Below are 20,406 nucleotides of genomic sequence, written 5' to 3'. Positions count from 1 at the left end.
ACCTTTAAACCAAATTTCATCAAAATCGGACAAAAATTACTCAAGCTATCGCGTTCACGGACGTATATATATATATATATATATTTAAATATATATATATATATAAGTCTATATATATATATATATACATATATAAAAATTTGAACGAATGGTGTTTTTGGCCTCTGGGGACATCAAAATGAAAAGTAAATCAGTCCCGGGTCTAGGTCTTACCGTGCCACCTACGGTAATAGCTACTTCCCTATAGGGAAATTCGCTAAAATGAACCAAGAAGAAACTGCGAGTAAATGACTCGCTAATCAGCTGTTCAAGAATAAGGTTTTTGGTTTAGTTTACTAGCCAACATTTGAATACACTACAATATACTGTTTACAAGTTACAAGTAATTGTTGTAATATACTGTACCAATCTATATAACATGAAAATATGTGGCTAACAGCTAACTCATCAGAACAAAATATACTATCGATATTATGCAATAACCGAAATAATTAACCGGCCTAAGCTGTATTATATATTCAATGTATAGTGTATGCATATTTTTAATCAGTTACTTACGTTGCGAATACTATTGTTGCATTGTGAGTATTGTAGTGAAGTACTAGCAATACTTTGATGTAATTAAACTAAATTTTAACTAAAAGTTAGTTAAGCTAGGTTTGTGTGGTGTGCAAAATTACATCAAAATGATAATTATTGTAATAGTTACACAAACAACAAGTTAGGTTAGCAGTGTTTACAAGTGAAATTTACTCTCTTGGATTTAATAAATGTTATCCTGATTGTGTTTATCCGTGATTTCATCTATTTTGGACCTGTAACGAGGGCATATCCAATATGAAAGTATTGGAGGTACTGCAATGGAAGTATGCGCATTCAATGGATCAAATACATGTCAACAAACCATTGTAGAGAATATTTTTTATGGAGTTGACCATCGAACCTAACACAGGTTTAGGTTATATGCATCGATGGAGTGTTGATTAGTAGCAAGAGAGTGTATTAGGCTAATAGTCAAAGATAATACTAGTAAACATGGCCGGGAAACCCCACATTACGCCCCCCCCCCCTAAAAAACTTATATCGCAGTAGGAATTATTTCTGGATATATTTAATAAATAGGAATAAGGACTTTGATAACGGATGCGCTCTTTCCCCGGCTGAAGAGGACGAAGTCCTAAAACTCACTGGATTGGAACCTGACGAAGAAGAAGAAGATGCGCTCATAATCAGTTGTTTCACACCCTCCAAGGTCAATGTCACCAGACAGGAATCGGGTAGTGTGTAGATTAGTCGTGTCATAGTTGGCCACGCATTTTAAGTTAATAAAATGTAATGTTCGTGTGTATTAAAATGTTGTATATTTTTTTTATTTACGAAGTCAATGTGTTCCAAAAAGAGTTTAAAAGTATCCATACAATTGAACTGCATTTAAAAAACAGCACTTCTGCTGGTGGCTCCATGGTAATTCTTATTTATTAATCCTCCTCGCCCCCCCCCCCTTAATCGCAATAACAAATGCGATAATAGATAATGCATCAAGTCAAAGCTACACAAACGTCCCTTTACATTCTGTAATGGCTAACTGCTCAAAACAATTATACACTTTCTCGTTTTTCTGTATGTAAGACAAGATCTACTCTAAATTTTAATATGCAAACTGTGAGTTACCGATACCTAAATTTTTATTAACCAATCCGTTTACAACTTGTTTAGTTACGGTTTAATAACGATTTTGTCACTTTACTCCAATACCCCATCTTGGAGTAGCTTCATTGTACTGTATTGAGCTGGATTAAAGTCAGCAATCTGTAGGTTGTCTAGCTTAGCCTACCTTTAATGTCTTACCTTAGCCTTATCTTATCCTTCTCTGGAGAGGGTCTTTAAGCAGTAACTAGCTAATAAACCACCAATCAGGCCGAAGCTCTGGCTTAAGAACTTGAACCCACTAAGGAATCAAGTTGCAAGAGAATAAGACAGTTATAAAATCAATTCTAACTTTGGTAGCATACAATTTATTCTTTGGTTTCTCCCTGTGTATCTTTAATAAAGCTATTTAATGTAAATTTACGCTTAAGCCTCAAATATTATTGTTCTATTGTTCGAATACAACTGCATTTTGTGCCACCAACTTAATACACTTGAGTCAAGAGAAAGTAAGTCTAGTCATGCAATGTAAGAAAACAAGAGAAAGTTGGTGAAGATATTACAGTAAGAGGTCAGTCAATTTTAGTTCATAAAGTTAGTCTTTTACCTTCTAAGTCCATATTTCTAGAGCTAACAAAGTACTACCTATGTCATATGCAATACACAAAACATTTACAAATGTAACTCTTGAACCTCCAAAGCCTGTATCCCCAGTCAGTACAAAGCTTCTAAAGTCTTTGATTCCGCAAGTATTTTATAAGGGAACGTGACAAAAAGTGAAAAAACAAGGGAATATTTTACAAAATAAAATAAAAACTTCCCAACCCTGCATGAAAATATATTTCTAGTTAAGCACAATGATTTTGTTAAAAACCAAACATTAGTCTTTATACCTTTTAGATCGATTTTCTCTCCAAAGTGAAAATCTTATAAGATGATTCCTGTTTGGTAGAATACGCATATTTTCTTTTAACATCACCCTTGTTAACAGTTTTGAACGTTATCACGTGCTCTTTCTTCACTTGGTCAAATTCCGGTGATATATTATCAACAGAGCAAGTGTCAGATCTCATTTTTACTCTGTCCAAAGCAAATCCATCCCACTCCACAGTAGCAGTGAACTTTCCAGTTTCATGTTCCTCTGTTTCTTCTTCTTGTTCTTCAACTAGTTTGCCTTCTGTTTGGTCTTGAGTATATTCACCCCTCTCTTCATCTTCATCAGTATTTCCCACATCATCGGTTCTACAAACCAGTGAATATCCTTGTGCTTTGCCAAACCTGATTGTTTTAGTTGCTTTCATTGTGATAGTACTCGTTCCATAGGACTTTTGAAGGAACAATCCCTTAGGTGACCATTCTTTTACTAAAACATTCAATAGAGAACAAATTTGTTGTGTAAAGTATAAGAGGGATATCAAAATTGTAAAACACAGGAATAAATGTCTAGTTTTAAAGTCACTTTAACATAATCTTCCTCTTTATTCCGCCAAATAGCGGAATAGTTTGCAACTTAAAATAGTGTACTTGTGTACATATCTTTTAGAATCTTCAAACAAGCATCAATGAGAGACAGACTGTCATTATCAATCATTGAGATGGGAACACCACCGATGTGCGTATTTAACACAAATATGAAAAGACAGAAAAAGATGAAAGAAAAACTAAAAGATATATTTATTTTTCAATTGTTTAATTGCCAAAATGTATGACAGCCAAATAGTAGAGTAGGATATCTAGTATAATGAGAAAAGTTCTTCTGAAAAGCTAGTGTACTAGAGAAACACGCTTAATAAAGTCATTTTTATTCATAAGACAAATATATTTTTCATAAGCGGTTCAGACTAACGTCTACTGCTGAACTACAAACACCATTACAAATTAATATTTTTAAATCACTAGTGTAAAACTTATAAATTTGACCTACTGTGTTATCTAAATAGTTGCAGTGGTAAATTAAAAAAACCCCATTGCAGCAAACCTTTAGACTAAGCGCATTTCCATTTGCCTGATTTGACTCTCACTTAAATCTATTTAAATAGTATTAACGAGTACCTAGGTTTGCTGCTACAGGGGGGGGGGGGGTAAAAAAGTGTTTTTATAAAAATATAATAGCCGAGTACAAAATATATAAATTGGCCAGGTTTGATCGACATATACGTATATCCAGAAATAAGCAAACTACAACAGTTTACTTATTCTCCATAAGAAAACCATAGGAATTTTAAATTTACAATTTTTGGAATTTTCTTTGTAACCGATAACAGCACAAAAACAATTTTATATACAAATTATTTATATTTTAAAGCTCTTTAAAATGGTTTTAAGAGAAATTGGAAAATGTTGTGTTTCGAGGGTAAAAATTGAGAAGAACCAATTTTTACCCCATAAAGCCTTGTTCCCATGGTCCGATCATACTGGTTTGCGAACTCATTCAAGTTTATCCCACCTTACAACTTCAAGCCAAATTTCATCAAAATGGAACAACAATAATTGTTATCGCGTTCTCGGACGTATTTATACAGGGTGTTTCACTGGAACCCTGACAAATTTCAGGAAATGGTTCCTGGGGTCAAAACTAGAAGATAATGTCGTATGTCCTAAACTCACTCGGTCCCTACTTATACGTAAAAATGTGTTTTTTTTTAGCTTTTCGGTGTATCTGTTGATCATTTTGACCTCTAGATTTAAAAATTGAAAAGATATCTTGATAAAACTTGCATTGTTAGATTGAATATTACATTTCAAAGAGATTCCATTACTATTTTGGGCAAACATTTTTGCTATTACTGAGAAAAATTAGTTTAAAAATAAAATATCTCCGAAAAAATCTAAAACCAAAAAGTATTTTTAGTTTTTTTTTTTAGCTCATTTCTAAACACATCCTAATAAAAGTTTATATATGGGTCTTCTAGTTGAGAAGTATTGCATAATGACCTAAAATTTCCTTCTTTTCCATTTTTAAGTGTAGAAAACAAGACATACCAGTACCTACTTTCGCTACAGAGGTTAACCGTGAAAGGTCCTAAGTTCGCCTCAATAAAGAAGTATTTTCATTCATTCATTCATAATTTCACATGTTAACCTTATAGGGAAAAATAAAATACGATATCTCGCATACTTCTGAACATAGGATAGTGATAGTGATAGGATAGTGATAGATAGTGATAGTGAACATAGGATATTTCTGATATAGCGGATATTTTAGGCCATGTTCCTGTAGTACTCAACTAAAAGAAGTCATATAGCCTACCAACTTTTAATAAGATATGTCCAGAAATATGCGAGCTATAGTATTTTATTTTTTCCCATAAGGTTAACATATGAAACATTACACAATAGTATGCTGTAGATATGTATTTTATAGTATGCCCTATGCTTGTTTTCTACACTTATAAATAAATACCCCACCTGCAGCAAACCTGCTGACTAAGCGAATTTCCATTCGCCTGGATTGATTTTCAATTAATCTATTAAATTAACATTTATGTTTAACGAGTACCTAGGTTAGCTGATACAGGGAAAATATTAAGGTGTGTTTTTTATTAAAATTTAATTAATTTTTTGATAAAATAGCCTATTTTAGATTTTGACAAAATAATACCCATAAAAGGTAGCCTTTACATAAGTTCATATTTTCTTGTTCTCCGCTAAATTCTACAACTTTTAAAGCTGCAAGCCAAAATCTTGAATGGTTACAATATGAAGAGCTGTCAAAAACGAAAAATACTTTTTGGTACCAACTAGATTTTTTTCGGAAATATTTTATTCGTAAACTAATTTTTCTCAGTAATACCATTGACTATTGGATACAGAAGAAGACATCCCATCTTTATGGATCAGCTGTCGCCAATTTTATACTAAAAAAGAATGTAGTTGTGTGAGCCAGTCACAGATTGCGCTAGTGTCTAAAACTCTATTTTGTACCTTATTTTTTGTTACTGACATAGTTGCTGGGTCACAACAGTTGCTATAGCACATAATAAGTCATTCCATCAGTTTGACTTGGTAAAAGCCATTGTCTAATTGGGAGAAATCAGTAATTTAGTTGTTGTATTAATAGTCAAAGGTAATACCAAAAATGTTTGCCCAAAATAGTAATAGAATCTCTTTGAAATGTAATATTCTATCTATCATTGCAAGTTTTATCAAAATATCTTGTCAATTTTTCAATCTAGAGGTCAAAATGTTCAACAGAACAACAGATATAGTACACTGAAAAGCTAAACGAACACATTTTACGTATAAGTAGAGAACGAGTGAGTTTAGGACATGTGCTTTTAGCACATTTTCTTCTGGTTTTGACCCCAGGAACCGTTTCCCGAAGTTTGTCAGTGTTCCCATGAAACACCCTGTATATACATACATGAAAATTTGATCGAAGGTGTTTTTGGCCTCTAGGGACGAGACATCAAAATGAAAAAGTATATCGGTCCCGAGTCCAGTTCTTACAGTGCCACCTACGGTAATAGCTACTTCCCTTTAGGGAAATTCGCTAAAATTAAAGTTCAAAACATTATTTAATCCACATTTTTTATTTTAACCGGAATCCAACCAATACAGTTCACTACTTTTATGACATTTGTTTTTCATTTTTAACTAAATAATGAGGAGTTTGGAATCAGTACATTAACTTACCAATTCCTTTCCTAGTGTCTGTTCCCTGAAATTGGAATGAAACCAATTATGTTGACAATTTGTGATGTCTTAAAATAAGTTAAGTAGAAATTTAATATTGAAATATACAGCCAGGAACCAAAATAATGGAATAAATATGTATTATTATACAATTTGTACAACCATTTTAGATCATTATATTATTCTTGTAAGCTTGGAACAGGTTTCATATTAGAGTGTTAGGTTGTAAACATCTCATTTGAAACTTGTTTAACATTTCTACCATTATCATCCAAATGTTTAAAGTTGTTGACATTTCTTAAAAGTTTTTATAGAATAATGAAAATGGTTACAGATCAAATGTGTACTATCATTTTTACCTGAAGGGGAATAAACTTTTGTTGAAATGAGACTAGTAAAAATAGTTCTATTTCCTCATTAGTTCAAACTAGTTTTAAATTGAATTTAAAAACTAATTTGAATAACATTGTCATGAATTTAAATAGATATTTCTGGCTATTTATGGTGTTTGCATTTAGTCAGAAGTATCAGCAGACACTGAATGATGCTAGAGGATGTTTTTTAATAATAACCTGAATGATAAATAGACATAATAATAAACTAGCTGTTACCATAGTTGTTACCCACCGGCTTCACCCCGTTTGACTTCATAAGTATTAACATTGACTATTATATGCACGTTTTAATAAAACTATTGATTGGTTAAGTTAAGCTGAAATAACCAAAACAGAATACAGTAATACAAACAAACAATCACATCTGATTTCAATAATGTAATAAATTGAAAGAATAACAAACAATGAATAAATCTATATACAGGGTTAGGCAAAAGTCTGGAACCCCCCAGTTAACTTTTGAACGCATTGCAGTAGGAAAACTAAACTCGGCACATATTAACAGCATAAAAAATGCACTTTTTCATTAAAGTTAGAACTTGTACCCGGCCCCCAAAATGGGGTATTTTGGGGGCAGCCCCAAATTCAAATGTAAACACCTATCATGTGACCCCTCATTTAAAGGGTTTCCCCAGACAAATTAAATGGCGCAAACTAGAGGTCAATATCAAATGGCAGTTATTTTGAAATATCCCCTATTAACTTTTTAACAGGCTATAGCAGGCAAACTAAACTCAACATACCTTTATAAAAAAGAGAATTCACCTTTTGGTCAGTATTAAAATATTAAATTTTTAAAGTTAAGTGGGGGTGTCCAGACTTTATCTTGCTCGCGCATCTTAAATAATTAATATTGCTGCCATTTTGATTAGGATTGATATTGACCTCTGGTTTGCGCCATTCAATTTGTCTTGGTAAACCCTTTAAAATGAGGGGTCACATGATATGTGTTTACTTTTGAAAATTTGGGGCTGCCCCCAAAATACCCCATTATATATCCACTCAAAACTCAAACTCGAAAATTTTGACGAAAACAATACTTTCTCCATATACTATGGTATAGGGGGAGAAAGTAATACAAACCTTAGACTCTGGGCAATCTACATTGTCAACTTGAGACCGTAGCACTGTGGCAGTGAATTCCCACGTTTTATACAAGTACCTCCTTCTCCGACATTTACCATTTGTTTGTACATAAAGAATGGAAAACTCCTTTCCAACGTAAGGTTGCTGCGGATAAATTGAGTTTGTGATGTCTTCGACTTTTGAGCAAGATTGGACAGTGAAAATTGTATCTAGAATCACTCTGTTCTCCTCCTTTGAATCAGCTGTCATAATGTCCATTGACATGACATCATCAGTGATTCGACAAAGAACGTAAAGAGTCAATTCGTTGTCTTTGTCATTATCATTATCAGGCTTGAAAGTTGAAAAGACAACAGGGTTTATGTTATCATCTGGCTTGCTCTCAAAGTCCAGAAAATAGAAGGAGTCCTGATCTTCTGGTAAAACTGGTGCCAAATCTTCAACTAGAAACAAGTCACATGTCAGTTAAATGTACAACACCTACACAAACATGCTTACATTGGTACAACCATTAGAGAATATATTACACCATGTTTTGTTTTTATCTTATTTCTAAAATAGTTTGCTTGGCTTACTACCTTTATTTACCTTTATTTAGTAATTTTGCGTTCAACAAAGAGTACTATATAGAAATCAAGAGCGTCCGTAGAAAATTTGACAGGGGGAACCAGTATCTTTTTCAGGAGTCGTGAGATAATTTTTTGTTTGTTAGTGTTAAGGATGGATAGTACCGGTATTGTACATTTAGTTCAGCACAGTCTAAACTTCCAGGAGTAAGTTAAAAAAGCGAGGTGATAGTTCAGCACGGACGAGAATGTGCTACTCCGATCCAATAAGGACAACTTAAGTTTGTTTTGAAAATCTTGAGTAAAATTACTTGCTAATTGCAGTAATAGCAAACAAAATCAATGTTTAATCTCTATCCCACTGTTGTCATGATGACTATAATCCGTGATTGCTGCACTATTGTTAATTATCTCCCTCAGTCAGGGACATCATCATCATCATCATCGTTACCCTTCCACCTTTTAGGATTAAGGAATGTAAGTTGTTTAGGAATGTAAAACTCCAGTGATAAGTAGGTGAACCCCTTTGGCCTTAGAGGTTGAAGAAAAAGTGCTTTTCAATGTTAATCGGCCTGCTTTTAAAAACAAATCGCATATTTTAGCAATATTTGAGTTTATAATTATTTTACGTATTGAGATTATAAGGCTGTAATAATTTTACATTAATTAAAATTGTAATTAACTCTGAGTTTAAATCCCTAGATGAAACGGATGTCTTTACTGCTTTTAGGTTATTCAAAGAATGCCCTAGCATAATTTAGATAAATATTTTGTAGCCAAGATACTTATATATCATTGTTAGCTGTGGTGGTAGCATTAGCACTGCTGTAATCATTGACCTTGAGTCAAACAGATATCATTAACCAGGTGGTGTAAGTTTGGAGCATTGATATCAAATTAAGCTTTACATATTTTTTTTTTCGTTATAACTTCCAATTTTTTTTTTTTTATCTATTTTTAGAATAGGTCAAATTTAGTTCAGTTTTAGCGAATTTCCCTATAGGGAAGTAGCTATTACCGTAGGTCTCATGGTAAGATTTACTTTTTCACTTTGATGTCCCCAGAGGCCAAAAACACCATTCGTTCAAATTTTTATATATGTATATACATATATATATATATGTTTGTGCCCGTCCGGACAATAACTTGATTAATTTTTTCCAATTTTGATGATATTTGGTTTGAAGGTGTAAGGCGGGATAAACTTGAATGAGTTCGCGAACCAGCATGATCGGACCATGGGAACGGGGTTTAACGGGGGGGGGGGGGGGGGGGGGTTTATGGGGTACAAATTGTTTTTTCTCATTTTTGACACTCAAAACAAAAAATTTCCCAATTTCTCTATAGACCCTCTTAAAGAGCTTAAAAAAACAAATAATTAAGTATATCATAGTGTTTTTGTACGAGTATTGGTTCCGGAGAAAACTCAACAAAATTTTAATTTTAAATTCCCATGTTATTCTTACGGAGAATATTGTAAAATGTTGTAGTTTGCTAGTTTATGGATATATTTTGATGAAACTTGGCAATCTTATTGATTTTATACCAAGCTATAATTATTTTACTTAAAAACACACTTTTTTAGTTTCCTTGTAGCAGCAAACCTAAGTACTCGTTAAACCTAATGTTATAAAAATAGATTTATTGAAAATCAATTCAGGCAAATGGAAATTCGCTTATACGGCAGGTTTGCTGCGGCGGGGGTATTTTATGTTAGTTTCACTGTCAAGCAAAATTTAGCCAAAATACAGTTTTATGTAGGTAAATTCAAAATCAAGCTTTCCGGACTAGGATGTTTAAAATGTCTACATTAACAAATATTCAAGTTACAAGTATCATGTTTTCTCGACAATCTATAATATACTTAATACTATACAGGTTTTCTCTGCAACATCTCATTTTTGCCTATCCTACTCCTACTACTCCAATTTCAGCGATTGAGGTTTTCTTTCAAAGCTCGAGACCTAAAGAGTGAAAGAAGTTATTTTCTTTAAGGCTCCGCTGCCCAAGCCTTTAATTCTAGAAAGTACACTTAAAGGTTTTGTTGCAGACTAACTTAATTGATTACAGTTTGAAGTCATATTGTAATCAGTGAAGAAATGGATTATGAAAATTAGTTTTAAATGGGCTACTTGCATTGATAATTGATTGCAGCCTGATTGAGGTACTTAAATAAAATATAAATAATTGGTTGGTGTTTAACAAATTAAAATAGTACCCTGTGTCAACTCTTTTATCCATTCATGGTACAAATACAATTTTGATCCATACAAATAACAATTAAAATTGAATATTTAAAACAAAATTATTACTGTAATTAAATTTACATGTTTGCTAATGACAATAAAATCTTTGACTTACTTTCAGATCCATTAACTTTACAGAACACCTGAAAACATAAGTTTGAAACTAATTGAATATGTTCATAAATGTTAGCAAATACGATAAGATTTTGTTGGACGGATGCCAAAATAACAAATAATGCTATAACTTTTGATTCTTATAAATAAATTCTTTAATAAATAAATTTCTATGATTAAAAGCAGGCCTGCAGAGAGAAATCTCGGCCCCTGGGCAATCGGTGCCGCGGGCCCACTCCCCCCCAACCCAAGTGCACAGCTTACGCAATAAGCCTTACAAATTATGTAACAATTATCATCAATAAATCTTAAGAAGAGGTTAAAAATATTTAATTTAAAATTCAACATGGATTGTGACATTTTTGAAAAAGTATGTTCAGCAATATTCTCTATTATATTATAACGTTATAAACTACATACATTTTAGACCAGGCCTTGCCGGGGCCCCTGGGCAATGCCCCCTCTGCCCCCCCCCCCTCAAGGCGGGCTTGATTAAAAGACTCAAAGTTAAAAAAAAATCATTAATCAAAATAGTTTTCTCATATTGATACAACTTCTTCCAGATGATGAAATTTTTGTGGTTAATTGGTATGCATCTAAAATTTCTTATGGCCGAACATTTATTTTACTGTAGTATGCATCATTGTTTGTAGTTGCACAAAAAGTGTAAAATACAGGTCTGAAGTTACATGAAAGTTTTGTGGTATTTGGTAAAAATTGCACTCTTAACGATCTTGTATCTTACGACTACATTTAGTTGTATGGTTTGACAGTATTACTACTGTATATGAAGCAATAGAAACTTACCAATAACAAAATAACAAACAAAAGTATGTTATTTACAACCAACATCATAAACTCCATGAAGCTAGTAACTGGCAGACTTAATGCAAACAAATGACTGCATGTGGTGATGTTTGAAATTAACTATCAATAAATTGGAACCATTACTCTCTACAAAGAATTGCTTAATTTATACGAGTAATTTGATGAAATTTTACCGCACGATTCAAAAACATGTGAGCCAATTACTAACATAAAACAGTTAAAATAAATTAACAGAAAATCTCTTATCAACTAATTGTTAAACCAAACTAGAAACAAATAGTAGATTTACTAAATAACAAGATATATCTGGCATTTATTTAAAATCATTTTGTAACAAGATGACCAAAGAATTTCCAGCTACAAAGCTTGATGGTTTAACATTTTTTTCATCACACAAAGTTAAAAGAATTAACACAGTACCTCACTTATCTTCATGTTAGAGCTTATTAGCTTAAGCATTGTTGTACTTGACACACATTTCTTGTCAAAAATAGAAACTTTAAAAGAGTTGTTTGTGTTTAAAACAAATTTAATAGCCTATAATAAACACATTTTAAACACTCTATCTGTATGTTGTACCTTTGATTATTGATACAACTGAACCTTCCATCGGCCATCCCCATGTTTATGTTATATGTTGTCACCAGTTTTCAAATCAAAATTGGCTTGGTTAAAGCAAGCCGCCAAAAGGTTGCGTCAATGTAAAGGACTGATCTATATATAATTAATACGCTACATGAAACTTTGTCGGTTGAACTCCTCCGCCATTTCTTAACCGATTTTATCCATTGACGTCTCATTGGAAAGAGCGTGTCGCGTAGATTTGCAAACTGGCCTTACATTTTTGAAAATGCCCCTTGGGCTCTGCCCCAGCAGTGGCTTTAAAAGTTCCCATGTTATCCTTATGAAGAACATAATTGTTTACATTTTGATCAGCTGTATAATTTAATTGCTGTATTTATTTTTTAATTCAATGAAAAGCATTGAGTACATTTATTTACTACTAGCTGTAACCCGCGGGCTTTGCCCCGTTTAACTTCTTAATTTTCAAGATTATCTCGTTCGCATGGCTCAATCACGTCCTGGTTGAAGTTTGTTCGCTACGCTCACTCACCTTTAGGTTGGAGCTCGTTCGCTGCGCTCACTTGCCTTCAGGTTAGCTCGTTCGCTACGCTAACTCGCATCCAGGTTGAAGTTCGTTCGCTACGCTCACTCACCTTTTGGTTGCAAATTAGCTGTTGTCATAAATGTAAAAGAAATAATAGTGCTGCACCCTGTTGGTAATCCTTGTAACTTTAATGCTATTGAACATCATAGAACAGAACCAACTTGTTTAATTGAAACAGCTGTTAAGATTCAATAATTCCATTTCTCATAAGGTTAACATGGGAAACTCCAGAGCCACTGGGGCGGAGCCCGAAAGGATTTTTGAAATAAGAATATGCCTATATGTTAATCGGGAATGTGAGCTATCATCATGCCAAATTTCAGCCCAATCCGACCAGTATTTTTCGAGTTTACTTTTCCCATACACACATACAGCAACCACCTCTTTTTTATAATAGTATAGATAGATAGATTTGAGTTTGTGTAAACTAAACCCCCAAGATGGACAATCACAATCGTGTTAGTATGGTTGTATCTTACATTTGTGCATTTATCGTTGTTTTGTGTAGCTATAATTTGTTTATTTGTTGCTTTTTCTTTTAAATGACTCCAACGCGACGACAACGAAACATAGTCAGGAGGCGTAATCGTGATAACGACCGCAGTTACAGAACAGTGCCGGGTAATAGGCTTAACTCATCACAGTCAGCACCTGACCCTGGACAATCTCAACTATTACGTTACAAATGCGCCCTACCCCAAAACGACTTTTTGTTCTCAATTGGCCCTCTATCAATGACCTGTGTTGACTGTACAGCGAGGCATTTTGAGAAGGAGAAAACTGGCCGGAATGCTTTAGGTTTATCAATAACGAAGGTAAACATGGTCATGGTCTGAGTTACACACCGGTAATCTTTTGAGTTTTGACTCTTTTAAACTCATTGTAAATGTTACTGTTATTCGTTTTGAAATAACTCCTGTAATACTTTGCAATTGCTCGAATTCGAGCAACATGTGCACTAGTTTATTTCTAAAATGCGGACTTTTCAGCCAAATCAAACTGATAGGACTTCTATTTTAAGCTATAGCATGTTTTATGTCATGTCAACTATCTCAGTAACTAAACATTTGGTAGAAAATAGTTTTAGACACTTTAGGTCTATGTGGATGACTTCAGTATCCAAAATTCAATGGTTGTCTAAAGCAAAGAGGTCATATTATATTGCTATGATTACAATGTAAGCTATAAAATGGATCCTGGTCTTTAAAGTCGAATTATCAAGGAACTTTTCCATTAATTTATTTCCTGTTTCTGTCACCATCAGTTCTTTTAATGAGCTAAAACTAATTCATACAGAAATACTCAACATCAAATCTTACAAAAGTCACTACTTCCAGAATTGTCGGATAAGGTCAGCTCCCTTCTCCGCAATAGCAATGGTTGGTGCATTTGTGTTGCCACTAGTGATGGTTGGCATGATGGAGGCGTCGATCACTCGTAGTCTCCCGACGCCCTTCACACACAGCCTGGAGTCAACTACTGACCCCATCTCGCAGGTCCCTACAGGATGATACACTGTGACAGACATATGTTTGATCACACAACGCCAGTACGACTCAGATTGAAACACAAACGATTCACATCCGGGAATCTTGACATACTCCACTCTTGCGCCAAGCTTTTTCATCGCTTCCGTTTTGGCAAATTTATTGGAAAAATCTATTGCCTCAAGAGTTTCAGCGATGTCTTTCTCTTCAGAAAAGTAGCCAGGGTATATAAGTGGGGGCTCAAAGGGATTTTTATTCCGAAGTAATATTCGCCCTCTACTTTTAGGACGTAACAATGCTGGCATTACAAAGAGTGTGAACTTGTTAGAGTTAATCTCTAGTATCGATTTCTGTATACCTTTGTTGAATCCCATGGTAGTCAACGCCTGTTTTAAAACACCGGTGGAATTGGCTGGGAACGATGTGAAAAAGAACTGAATATTTGGATAATCTGCTTTGCTGGTGGTTATGAATCCTGCGGAGTTGAAAATGTTAACTCCTGCTAAGTTTCCTTTTGAATTGATTAAAAAATCATAAATGCTGTCCAAAGGATTATTCAACGGCAAGGAAACATTGAGACTTATTATAAATCCCCTCATTAATATGTGATCTTGTAAATTCAAGCCTACATTTAAGTCTTTCAGTACTTCAATATTATTTTTCTCCAAGTGATATTTTGGTCCGATGCCAGAAAGCATGAGTATCTGTGGTGTATTAACACTTCCAGCAGATAACACTATTTCCTTCTTAGCTTTAACCATAAATATATTCCCTCCCTTCGTGAATTCAACACCGTAAGCAGTTTGATTCTCAATCAAAATTCTCTGCACCAAAGAATGTTTTGAAATCATAAGATTCGGTCTTGATTGAACCTGATGTAAGAAAGCCTTAGCAGTGCTACATCTTCTCGCATTGTCCAAAGTTCCTTGAAGCATGAAAAATCCCTCGTGGTGTTGAGCATTTACATCGTTAAACGACTGATATCCCATATCTTCAAAACCTGCTGAGATAGCATCAATGAGAAATTTACCGTCGTTTTCAAACGACTCTATTTTCAAAGGACCTTTGTTACCGTGATATTTCAAATTGTCTACGTTCTCGGAAACCTCCTTAGATCTTATGTGTTCAGATTTTTTGAAATAAGGCAGCAAGTGTTTGTAGCTCCATCCAGGGTTACCGGTTTCCTCCCAACTGTCAAAGTCCCTCGGGTTTCCTCTGACGTACAACATGGCGTTGATGGCGCTCGAGCCTCCGAGGACTCTACCTCTCGGCCACAGACAGCTGGAGTTGACACTACCTAAACAGTTGTTGGCCTCAGGCTCTGTGTGGTATTGCCAGTCTATGTTAGAGTTGAGAGTGGCACCAAACATCCCTGGCACCTCACTAGCGACTGTCGGGTCTCCTCCTGCCTCCAGCAGCAACACCGTCCAATCAGGATTCTCTGAAAGTCTGCCAGCCAGCACAGACCCTGCAGACCCTCCTCCGACCACAACAAAGTCGAAGGTTTCTCCATCTCTGACATGGTAGTCTTGGTACTTGGTTCCCTGGACTAGGTTGCACTCGGCTTTGTCTAATGCTTGTCTCAGCTGTTTGAGGTACAAAGCTCCAGTGTCATCGGCAGGAAGACAGCTGTTGGCACTTGATGATCTGAAAGTGAAATCGTAGCTTTTACTAGATTATCTCAACTGATTAATCCAATGCTTATGTGTTATTATGGATAAATTATTGAATAACTTCTTGATCAGCATCGTATGTGTTATTAAATTACTTGAAAAAACAAACAAATTATACATCACATAACACTAGTAATTACTAGCGTTATTAGACGTATCATTTGTTTGTTTCTTCAGATAAATTAATAGCACAAAACACAAACACACTGGTACCTCGATAACAAGTCAACCTAGATAAAAAATGTAATTTTTAAATGACCTTTGATTTTTAAATACTCTGATCACATGCTCACTATATCTTATCCTACTAATATTATAAGTGAGAAAGTTTGGATGTATGAATGGATGGATGGATGGATGTTTGTGACAAGTAAATGCGAAAAATACTAAACCGCCAGGGTAGAAGTTTGGTAAGATGATAGCTCACATTCCCGTTTAACATAAATAAACCCACTAAATGACAATTCAATTTAATGTCATAATAAAAGAATTATACAGTCTTTCAAATGGAAATTACATCATCACAATCTATACTATTATAAAGAAGAGGTGGTGTCTGTGTGTGTGTGTGTTTGTATGAGGTAATCTCAAAAACTACTGAACCGACTGGGCTCAAATTGCACACAAATGAAGCTACAGCTCCGAGGATACATATAGAACTATTCCCGCTTCGATATTGTCCTAGGGCTCCGCCCTGTGGGCTTTCAAAAATTTGAGGTGAGAGATTTAAAAGTAAATATTGATTGATGGTATCCATGGTAACAAAGAACAAACCTACAAAGTTTAAAAATGTAAACAAGCAGAACTAACTGTCAAATGAATTTTGATTTCATAATTCCACACAGCTGGTTCAAACATATTAAATACTGCACGGATATTAGAACAGAGAGGGTAAGGATTATAAGTTTAAAATAATGATGTCACTAGCCCGAATGTAAACATTATTTAACATTACTTATATGGAGCTGTCAAACCATATGTTAATGTAATTTCATTAGTATATGATTCTTTCAGTTACGGTACTTCATTTGTTTATGTTTATGATATATTTTACTGAGTCTGTTCTAATATTTGTAAAATGCTGTAATACTATTTTACAGGGAATAATTCGTTGTAAAAGAAATCATTCATGGATATAGGAAATAATTAAGATGGCCGCAGCAAACCTATAGATTGAGCGAATTCCTATTTGCTAAAATATGTTAGAAAATTACCCTATTTTCAGGTTTGGAACTATTGTGATAGCTTTTCCTTTACAGTGCAAACCATTAAACACATTTGTTTATCATACCTTAAAATCTATCATTAGTTTTGTATCCATGATAGCCTAAATAACTATTCACAAAAACGTACTATTATAAAGTTAAGTAATACAGTTAAATTTTGTTTCTAAATTAAACGGTAGGAGTGAAACTGTTTGGCATTTTAAAGAACCAACATGTCTCTTTTGCATACCAACCCTGTTGCAAGGCACGGGTATAACTGCTAGCAAATATGAATAGTAGTGCTGGTTGCAGTAGCGCCAGTCAAATAACAAGCGACCGTCGCTACTAATTGTGACCAACGGGATTGATTTATTTAGTATCTTATGTAAATTAGAGTTAATCATGTATTACCACAAAGTCTTCTTTCTAAATCAATTACAATTCCATAATACCCTCACCACAGCAAACCTGCAGCCTAAGCAAATTTACATTTGTGTGACTTCATTTTCAATTAAATCTAATTCAATAACATTAGATTAAACGAGTACCTAGGTTTGCTGCTACAGGGAGGTTAACGAAGTGTGATATTTTTAGAAGATATTATTAGCTTAGTTTAAAATAAATGAATTTGCCAAATTTGATAAAAATATATCCATAAACAAGCAATATTACAACAGTTTACTTATCCTACTAATGTCATAAGTAAGAAAGTTTGGATGTATGGATTAATGGATGGATGGATGGATGTTTGTGACAAGTAAACGCAAAAAAATACTAAACCAACTAGGTTGAAATTTGGTATGATGATAGCTGACATATTCCCGATTACAGGCCCTAGACATATTCTTACCTCAAAAATCCTTTCGGGCTCCGTCCCAGTGGCTCTGGAGTTTCTCATGTTAGCCTTAATAGTATTCATATTTAAAGGAATTAAATAATTTTGTCAGCCGTTTCAACTGCACAAGTTGGTTCTATGATATTACATAGCATCAAAACTGTATAAGGCTTACCAACAGGGTGCAGCACTATTATGTTTTTTGCATTTATGACAACACCTAATTTGAACCAACTAGCAACAGCAACAAAAAATGGTGGTACACAATGAAAACTTTATACTTTTTTCAATGGTTTAGGTGCAGTGGTAGAGCATTAGGGCTATGGTAGATGTGTGCTTCACTATAGGATATCATATAAATTAAAAAGACCAAATTTTCTTAAAACGTCTCCTCTCCCATCACTGCAATAAGTATTTTATACTTATATGCCAAAAACCCCGTACGAAGGACGGGTATTCTGCTAGTAATTATATAAGTCTTAAATCAAATTCTACACCCAAATCTTTAATTTAAGTTTTCTTTAAAAGAAGATTGCCCCAAATTTTGTAACTATGCATGATGAGGTGACTTGGGGTTTTCATTGAATATGTTACAACAGAACCTCTTTCCAAATAAAATTTTAAATTGTCACGACTCCAAAGAAACAAACGATCCAGGCCATCGTTATACCCCTGAGGTATAAACAGAAGAGTGTAACGGCCCCTTCAGACAAACCAAACTAGTATACAGGGTTGGGCAAATGTGTGGATACCCCTAGTTAACTTTTTAACGCGTTGCAATAGGAAAACCTAACTCTACACATATTTACAACATAAGAAATTGCACTTTTTCATCAAAGTTACAACTTTGCCCCAGCCCCCAAAATGGGGTATTTTGGGGGCAGTCCCAAATTTTCAAATGTAAACACCTATCATGTGACCCCTCATTTTAAAGGGTATATTAAGAGAAATTAAATGGCGCAAACCAGAGGTCAATATCGCACGCCTAATCAAAATGGCAGCCATTTTAATTTAACATGAGCAATCATGATAAAGTCTGGACACCCCCAGTTAACTTTATAATGTGTGGCAGTGGGAAAACCAAACTTGGCACATGTTTACAACATAAAAAAATGCACTTTTTCATTTAAGTTAGAACTTGTACCCGGCCCCCAAAATGGGGTATTTTGGGGGCAGCCCCAATTTTTTAAAAGTAAACACCTATCATGTGACCCCTCATTTTAAATGGTTTCTCAAGACAAATTAAATGGCGCAAACTAGAGGTCAATATCGCACCCCTAATCAAAATGGCAGTCATTTTGGAATATCCCCTATTAATTTTTTAACAGTTTATAGCAGGAAAACTGAACTCAGCATACCTTTATGAAAAAAGAGAATTCACCTTTTGGTCAGTATTAAAATATTTAATTTTTAAAGTTAACTGGGGGTGTCTAGACTTTATCATGATTGCTCATCTTAAATAATTAAAATGGCTGCCATTTTGATTAGGCGTGGGATATTGACCTCTGGTTTGCGCCATTCAATTTTCCTTGATAAACCCTTTAAAATGATGGGTCACATGATAGGTGTTTACGTTTGAAAATTTGGGGCTGCCCCCAAAATACCCCATTTTGGGGGCTGGGGCAAAGTTGTAACTTTGATTAAAAAGTGCAATTTCTTCTGTTGTAAATATGTGCTGAGTTTGGTTTTCCTATTGCAACGCGTTTAAAAGTTAACTAGGGGTATCCACACATTTGCCCAACCCGGTATAAACTAGTTTTAACTTTACTTGATAGCAAAGATAGATGATTAACTTTACCGAAGGCTTTTTCAGTGTATACAAAACTCAGACAATTTTAACAAAATTCAATTTATGGATCTGCTAGGAAAAGTCTATGCTACTTTGGGGACAGAAACTTACAGGCATGGCTGAAAACGAGATGCATCAGCTTCAGCTATGGAGACCCTGTCCCTCTAGGCGCTGTTTACATCAGTCCTACCGAAACACCTGATATCCAGGGGGAACCACCTCAGGGCTTTTTAGTTTAATGTTTAACCACATTAAGTATGCAAAGAAGGGACAAACAAGTTATAAAACTCTAGATTACGTAGATCTAAACTCAACAAATTTAATTTATTGTAAATTAGTAGTTTTGTTCACCCAGTAAACCTTAATCTTTGAAAATTAAATCGTTATTGCATAAATCGTTCTGCCTTGAAAACCATGCAAAATTTATTATTTCCCCTCTTAAAATTTAAAACTTTTGTTCGAAATGCAAACAGTGATGGAAACCAATTTAAAAAAATTTAAATTATTCTTAAGAACCTTAATGGTGACTTTGAAAGTACATTGGACAGAGCCCTGCAGTTTGATATCAAAATACCCCTGCCGCAGCTAACCTAAACTAATAACAGCTAAATAATAACTAAACGAATAAGGTAGAAAAATATAAACTATAAATTGGCCTCACCTGTTGATGATAAGAATGCAAGTCACAGATAAGAGATATGACAATGTTGAAGTCATGACAGTGAATGTTTG

At 34.3% G+C, this 20,406-nt stretch overlaps 2 protein-coding genes across 2 annotated transcripts; both read right to left on the bottom strand.

The window, feature by feature from the left end:
• Positions 1–2,464: 2,464 nt before the first annotated feature.
• Positions 2,465–11,668, bottom strand: LOC129004694 (uncharacterized). Its single transcript, XM_054433258.1, has 5 exons — positions 11,497–11,668; positions 10,691–10,718; positions 7,761–8,206; positions 6,283–6,307; positions 2,465–3,010 (listed from the first exon to the last, which is right to left on the bottom strand). The coding sequence occupies exons 1-5, from the start codon at positions 11,551–11,553 to the stop codon at positions 2,544–2,546; spliced, it is 1,023 nt and encodes a 340-aa protein (XP_054289233.1). The 5' UTR covers positions 11,554–11,668; the 3' UTR covers positions 2,465–2,543.
• Positions 11,669–13,884: 2,216 nt separating this feature from the next.
• Positions 13,885–20,406, bottom strand: LOC129004697 (glucose dehydrogenase [FAD, quinone]-like). The gene is made up of 2 exons (XM_054433262.1): positions 20,336–20,406; positions 13,885–15,819 (listed from the first exon to the last, which is right to left on the bottom strand). Exons 1-2 carry the CDS (start codon positions 20,389–20,391, stop codon positions 14,013–14,015), a joined length of 1,863 nt encoding a protein of 620 aa, XP_054289237.1. The 5' UTR covers positions 20,392–20,406; the 3' UTR covers positions 13,885–14,012.

Source organism: Macrosteles quadrilineatus, unplaced genomic scaffold (genome assembly GCF_028750875.1).
Source record: "Macrosteles quadrilineatus isolate MER2022 unplaced genomic scaffold, UCM_ALF_1.0 Scaffold_10__1_contigs__length_6754688, whole genome shotgun sequence".
Taxonomy (NCBI): domain Eukaryota; kingdom Metazoa; phylum Arthropoda; class Insecta; order Hemiptera; family Cicadellidae; genus Macrosteles; species Macrosteles quadrilineatus.
Note: the sequence above shows the minus strand (reverse complement) of the source record. Positions and strands in the feature narration are given on the sequence as shown.